Raw genomic sequence first — 7,490 nt, forward strand, 5'->3', positions numbered from 1 at the left:
ATCAACAAATTAAACTTGCCACGAACGGCACTCAAGTAACCGATCGGGAATCTCGGACTTAACCACACAACGGATAAAACACTCATCTATAAAACCGATCATACAGACTCGAAAAAGGATCAGGCTCTGCTTTAAGTTTTATATTACTTTGATCACACTTATTAAGCCTTCTATTGAGTTGAGCGTCGGAGTATCTTTTGCAAGTATTCCCGCCACGGTGTTTTGGTCAGGATCGACGTATAGCTCTCCAGCAAAGATAGTACAGTACCCGAAAATGCTATAACTCGGTGATCCTTACCGGGACGAACCATTTGGCGCCCACCGTAGGGCCAGAATTTATCTAACCCCACAATTTTCTTTTCCTAATTTTTACTCTTTTTTTTGTAGGATTCCCAATCCTCAAGCATGGCAGATAACAGGGTCCAACAACCCACGCAGGCCGAGCTCTCGACGCAGATCGCTGAACTTCAGGCCAAAGTCCATAGACTGGCCGAACTGTCTTCCAAAAATCAAAATGGAAAAAACGTCGAAGGAGATCCCAAGGGGTCGAACTCTTCAAACGCACAACATAACTCCACGGAGCCACACGAGACTATTCCACCAAAGGAGAAGCTCACACTCGACAATCTTTTCTCTGAAGGCGTAATGAGTTTCCAGATGTTGAAGAATTTTGTGCTGCCAGCTGGACTCAAACTATACGAAGGATTCGGTGACCCCCGAGTCCACATCAAAAAGTTCCAATCTATGATATTTTTCAATGGTGCCTTTGACCTTGTTCTCTGTCGATCTTTTTCAACTTATTTAGATAGTGCTGCTTTACTTTGGTTTTCTAAGGTTCCTGCAGGTTCTATCACTTGCTTTGAGGAGTTGGCGAGATCCTTTATTGACTATTTTGCAGCTTCTAGAATATATGTTCACGGGTCGGACTACCTCAGCACCATTAAACAAGGTCCTCAAGAAAGCCTAAAGGACTACATGACGAGGTTTGCCAAGGCAACCATGGAAATTCCAGACCTCGACCCCAAGGTGCATCTCCACGTACTAAAGAACGGCCTCAGGCCAGGCAAGTTCCAAGTGATGATAGTCGTAACAAAACCCAAAACACTAGAAAAGTTCCATGAAAGGGCGGCCGGTCAAATGGAGATAGAAGAGCTCCGAGAAGCTAGAAGAGTGGACAAGCAAACGCATAGGCGCGACGAAGAAAAATCCTCCAAAAGCACACGGGACAGACACTTCAAAAGGCCGTTTAAGCTTAACCCAAAGTTCGACACTTACACCAAATTCAACACAAAGAGAGAAAATATAATAAAGGAAATCCTCCATGCCAAACTAATCAAGCCGCCTACCCGAGAAGGAAATTATCAAGACCAAAGGTTCGTGGACAGAAGCAAGCATTGCTCCTTTCACCAGAAATATGAACACACCACTTACGAGTGCGTAGTGGCCAAAGACCGATTGGAGAGACTGGCCCGACAAGGTCTCCTAGACAATTATATCGAAGGACGTAAGACCAAAGAGGCCAGTTCTGGGTGAGATGAAAATCCAAAAACATCAACTTAAAAGGACAAAGAAAAATGGGTTTCTCCCAACCCCCCAAGAGGCATCATCAACTACATATCAGGAGACTATGCGGGTGGAGGTGAAACAACCTCGGCAAGAAAACAAAATTATCGGGTGATGCTAGCGATCGAAGGAACAACACACTCCAGAAAGGAAAAAGATCCAGACATCATAATAACATTCACTCAATCCGACCTCAAATCGGCAAGACCTAACCTCGATGATCTAGTGGTAATCTCCATCCAAGCTAGAGAACTGTTGGTAAGGAAGCCATTACTAGATCTAGGTAGCAGTGCCGACGTCTTATTTTATTCTACTTTCAAGAAAATGAAATTATCAGAAAAGCAATACAACCATCTTCTAGAGAACTGGTCGGTTTCTCCGGAGAAAGGGTCCCCATAATGGGACATATATGGTTAAAAATGATTTGTCAAAATAACTTGATATCTAATATCTGATATTAGATTGTTATATTCCTTATAATATTATCATCAGAAGACCTGCTCTAAATGCATTTAGAGCAGTAGTGTCTACTTTACATTTATGTGTTAAGTTTCCTGTGCAGGAAAATAGGATCGCAACAGTACATGCAGATCACCAAGAAGCTCGCTAGTGCTATAATGCTAGCCTAAAGCAAGACTCGGCAAAGAAGACACCTCGGTCACAAGTGCAAGTCACTCAAAATACTGGCGAGGTCTTGACACTATCCGAACTTGATCCAAGGGAGGATTTCAGGGAGAGACCTCGACCAATGGACAACCTCCAGCAAGTAGGAAGTTCACATACATAGGAGAAGCTCTAGAGGGGAAAGAACGATCAAAGCTAATTTTAGTACTTCGAAGCAACGCCGATCTATTCGCGTGGACACCTGCCGACATGCTTGGAATAGATCCAGAGATCATCTGCCACAAGCTAGCTATTGACAAGGCAATCTGACCTGTTGCCCAGAAGAAAAGAAACCTCAAGGAAGAGAAAAAGCAAGTAGCACTATAGGAAACCAAGAATCTCCTCAACGCGAGTTTCATCAAAGAGATCTGCTTCACCACATGGCTCTCCAATGTGGTAATGATAAAAAAAAGGCTCAGGTTAATGGCACATGTGCGTCGACTTTACAAATTTAAATAAAGCTTGTCCTAAAGATGCTTATCTGTTACCTTGCATTGATAAATTAGTAGACAATGCTTCCAGTTTCAATAGCTTAAGTTTTATGGATGCATACTCTGGTTATAACCAGATCCTGATGCATCCAGAAGACTAAAGCAAAACGGCTTTCATTACGGAACATGGAAATTTTTGTTATAAGGTAATACCCTTTGGTCTAAAGAATGCAGGTGCAACATATCAAAGACTAATGGACAAGGTATTCCAACAACAAATAGGTCAGAATATGGAAATTTATGTTGATGATATGATAGCGAAAACACCAGCACAAGGTTCGCATTGTGACGACTTGTTGGAAGTCTTCAACCCAGTCCGAGCATACAACATGAGGCTCAATCCAGTGGAGTCCAAGGAGGAAAATTCCTCGACTTCATGCTGACTTCACGAGGAATTAAAGCAAATCCAAAGAAGTGTGATGCAATATTGAACATGGTAAGCTCGAAAACAAAAAAGGAAGTCCAGCAACTTACATGGAGGGTGGCTGCTTTGTCACGTTTCTTACCTGCAGTAGCCAACCGATCATATCACTTTTTTCAAACAATCTTTAAAAATAAGAAATTCGCATGGACCGAGGAATGTGAGAAATCTTTTGTCGAGCTAGAACAGCTCTTAACATCACCCCCAATACTCCAGAGGTCAAAAACAGGTAAACCATTACATTTATACTTATCAATATCTAACCATGCTATAAGTTTGGTTCTAGTTGTTGAAACAGGGAAAACACAAAGGCTAGTGTACTTTGTTAGCAGAGTACTACAGCCAATGGAGACGAGGTAGACGAAGATAGAACAGCTGGCACTAGCACTAGTCACCGCAGCAAGGAGACTAAGGCACTATTTTCAGAGCCATACAATAGTAGTACAAACTAACCAACCTTTGAGGCAAATATTAACTAGACCCAAGCTTGCTGGATGATTAATTAAGTGGTCTATTGAGTTCTCCGAGTTCGATATTCAATACCAATCAAGAAAAATATTGAAGTCTCAGATACTAGCTGACTTCGTCTCAAAAATGACTGTCGAGACACATTCTGTAGAGACAAGTTGGAATCTACACGTAGATGGAGCATCAAACTGAGAAGGAAGTGGAGTAGCGTACTACTAAAAGAGGGAGACAAAGTAATAGTTGAGCAATCATTACAATTCTGTTTTACTGCAAGCAACAACCAGGCAGAGTCTGAGGCTCTACTGGCAGGATTAAAACTCGCCCTGCAACTTCGAATACCTCGGATCACGACCTACTGCGACTCTTTACTAGTAGTACAACAAATCAAAGGTGAATTCCAGGTAAGAGATCCTTTGTTAGAGAAGTACTGGCTCATAACAAAGGATCTCATCAAAATTTGATAAATTTGAAATTATTCATGTAAATCGAGAACAGAATACTAGAGCAGATGTATTATCTAAATTAGCTACTACTAGACCAACAACACACACATCGGCACTATCACAATTAACACTTAACAAGCCGAGCTTTGAACTAACTTATATATTGAGCATCACACAAATAAAAGACTGGAGGACACCTTTTTTCGAATATATCAATGCAAACACCATACCAGAGGAAGAACCAAATCCAAATCTCTTTCGAAGAAAGGCAAGTTTTTACACAGTAATAGGAAACACCTTATACAAACGAGGATACTCACAACCACTCCTGAAATGCATTAAAAAAGATGATGCCAACGTAATAATGGATGAAACACATGAAGGGGTATGCGGAAACCATATCAGAGGCCGAGCTCTAGCTGCTAAGATCTTATGAACAAGCTACTATTGGCCGACATAAAAAGAGACTGCATTGCTAAAGTCAAGAAATATGACAATTGTCAAAATCACACCACAATCTCAACAATCACAGCCAAGAACTTATACACTCTAGAGGTAAGCTGGCCTTTCGACAGGTGGGGACTAGACATCCTCGGACCCTTCCCAAAAGTGATAGGGCAGGTAAAATTCCTTTAAGTATCCATTGATTACTTCTCAAAATGAATAGAAGCACAACCATCGGCACGAATAACAGCTGAAAAAGATATTTCTTATGGAAAAACATCATATGTAGGTATGGCATACCAAGAGAAATAATCCCTGATAATGGAAGACAATTTACCGATCATAACCTTGTCTTGTTTCTGCAAAATTTTAATATTATACATCATTTTAGCTCGGTCGAGCATCCACAAACAAATAGACAGGTCGAATCAGCTAACCGAGTTGTTTTACAGGCTTTAAGGAAAAAGCTCGACGATGCCAAAGGTGAATGGGCCGAGCTCATTCCAGAAATCCTATGGAGCTACAACACAATAATTCAATCAGCTATAGGGTAAACCCCCCTTCAAACTGGTATATGGAGCAGAGGCGCTCATAACGGTAGAGGTCGGCACACCCACCCTAAGGACCGAGCTATATGACCAATACCAAAATTCCAGCATGAGAATTACCGACTTAGACCTAGTAGAGGAGGAACGAGACATGGAAACAATAAGAAAACGAGCAACAAAACAGCTCAGAAAGAAGAGACATGATAAGAAAGTCGTCCCCAGAGCATTTGAAGAAGGAGAACTCGTCCTTCGAAAAACAGAAGAAGCAAGAAGACCACAAGCCCATGGAAAGCTGTCAGCAAAGTGGGAGGGGCCACTCCGAGTTGCACAAGTCCTCGGACTGGGGGCTTACAAATTAGAAACACTTAAAAGAGACCCAATTCCAGGGACATGGAATGTGCTTTCCTTAAGGAAGTACCAATCATGACATGTAATATAAGCAACAAATGAAGGTATTCTTTTTCCCACTTCGAAGGTTTTTTCCCAGAAAATTGGGTTTTACTCGAAGAGGGTTTTAATGAGGCCAGATGCCATAATTTATTGTACAAAAGCCGTTACCATTTCTATCAATCCAATCTCTACTTTATCATAATTTTGATATCAAACAACCACAAATGTAGCATAATGCAATATATTTTACATTTCAAAAGCAAACAGTCGAATACTACCTCTCAAAATAATCCGAGCTTCATACTCGGAAATATTCAAAAGATCATACAACAAATAAATAGTCAAGCAAATGTGTATCCAAAACAAAAGGTCATACACGAATAAACAAAACAAGGAAAAGTCATGAAAGCAAAGTAATCTATTCCTCTTTACTGCCAATACTCGAGCCTTTGCTCTCCTTGTCTACCATTCCTTCGTCATATATAAGTTCGTTGTTCACAACGACCTTTGTCGCATCAACCTTTGAAACATCAGATTTAGGGAATAATACCCTGATTTGAGAAACAGCCCGATCAAAGCCTTGCGCAAAGGCCTCATAGACCTTAGTCTCCTACTCTTTTATCTTGGACTCCAGCTACTCATTCTCGGCTTTTACAGTCTTTGTTTGCTTGGCAGAGGAAAGCTGCAGACGCCTCTCTTCGGCAAGCTCCGATTTTTTTGTCTCAGGGAAGAAAAAACCTCAACAATCGTTTTCTCTTTCTCCTGCACAGCGGAAGACAGCTCGGTTATGTCCAGAGTTTCCTTCTGCTCCTTCTCAAGAGCAAGCTCTTGAGCCCTCCCAATAGTTACAATACGAGCACCAATTACCTAAAGAAAGAGCGTCATCAAAAGGAGTACCAGAAGCAAAACCAAAATCTTAAAAACAATTGCACAAACCTGAAGAAATTGGCTCGTTCCAGCACAGTCAACCTCATTTATCATCTTCATATCATCAGGAAACCGACAGAGCTCATTAGCCAAAGTCGTGAATGGGAAGAGCTTCCCCCACAACGACCTAGCATGCTTGTTCTCAACATAGCCATGCAACCTCTTTTGGGACTCGTAGGCAAATTCGACCATCTCAAGGTTTGCGAAAGCATCATCTTTACCCTCAAAACCCTCACCAATTTTTTCTTTCACTTGGCCCCTTTTTTGTTTCGGTTTTGGCTCAGGCTCCACTATGGCAGCCCCTACTCCCTTCTTCGCATTTTTCATCTAACCCTCCTTCTCATTCATTTTTCGTTGGCTGAAGAAAGACTTCAACCCAGCAATAGTGATGGTGGGGGTTTTCTCGGCTACAAAAAAGATACAAAACATAATTAGACCAATACCAAGCTAAGCAATAAAACAGAACAACCCGGATTACCTATATAATCTAATACAACCTGTCTATCAGTGTCGCATTTCAACAATTCAGCAATCGATAGTAATCCCTTCGAGCCCAATGTTTCAAAAAGAAATTCCATAACAATGTCATCATCGGGAAGCTTATCATCTACATCTAACACCTGGTAGGGCTCGAGACACCAGGACAAAAGGAACCTCTTTACAATATGCTCATTTAGAAAAAAGGAAATTCCTCGGGAACGCTCCTAACCTTAACAGACATGGTTTTGAAATCTTTGAAAGAAGATTTATACAAGCCAAAAATCGCACGACGAGGGTGACTACTTAAGTTAACCCACAACCTGCGTCCGACCCCTTTAGCTTGAAAAAGAGAGAAGAAAAGCCTAAGAAAAGGAAGTTGCTCTAACAATTCCATTAACACCTGAAAAGCCCTAATGAATACCCACGAATTTGGATGAAGCTGGGTGAGGCCGCAGTTTAACCAGTACAAGACACCACACTCAAATTCAGTAAAAGGAAGCCTAACACCTAACTCAGTAAACAACCAGCTATACATATAGAAGAACGACCAGTCACACAAGCAGTCACAAACACGATCACCCTCCCCATAAGGTAATATTTCTATATTAATACCACTACCCTCCCTAACCCAGATACCCAAGCCAAGAAGTTT

At 41.4% G+C, this 7,490-nt stretch overlaps 1 protein-coding gene across 1 annotated transcript; it reads left to right on the plus strand.

Annotated features, from left to right (window-relative positions):
* Positions 1 to 405: 405 nt before the first annotated feature.
* LOC112726878 (uncharacterized) lies at positions 406 to 1,533 on the plus strand. The gene has a single exon (XM_025776414.1). The coding sequence runs from the start codon at positions 406 to 408 to the stop codon at positions 1,531 to 1,533; it is 1,128 nt and encodes a 375-aa protein (XP_025632199.1).
* The last annotated feature ends 5,957 nt before the right edge of the window (positions 1,534 to 7,490 follow it).

The sequence above is a fragment of the Arachis hypogaea genome, chromosome 2 (genome assembly GCF_003086295.3).
Source record: "Arachis hypogaea cultivar Tifrunner chromosome 2, arahy.Tifrunner.gnm2.J5K5, whole genome shotgun sequence".
Lineage (NCBI taxonomy): Eukaryota > Viridiplantae > Streptophyta > Magnoliopsida > Fabales > Fabaceae > Arachis > Arachis hypogaea.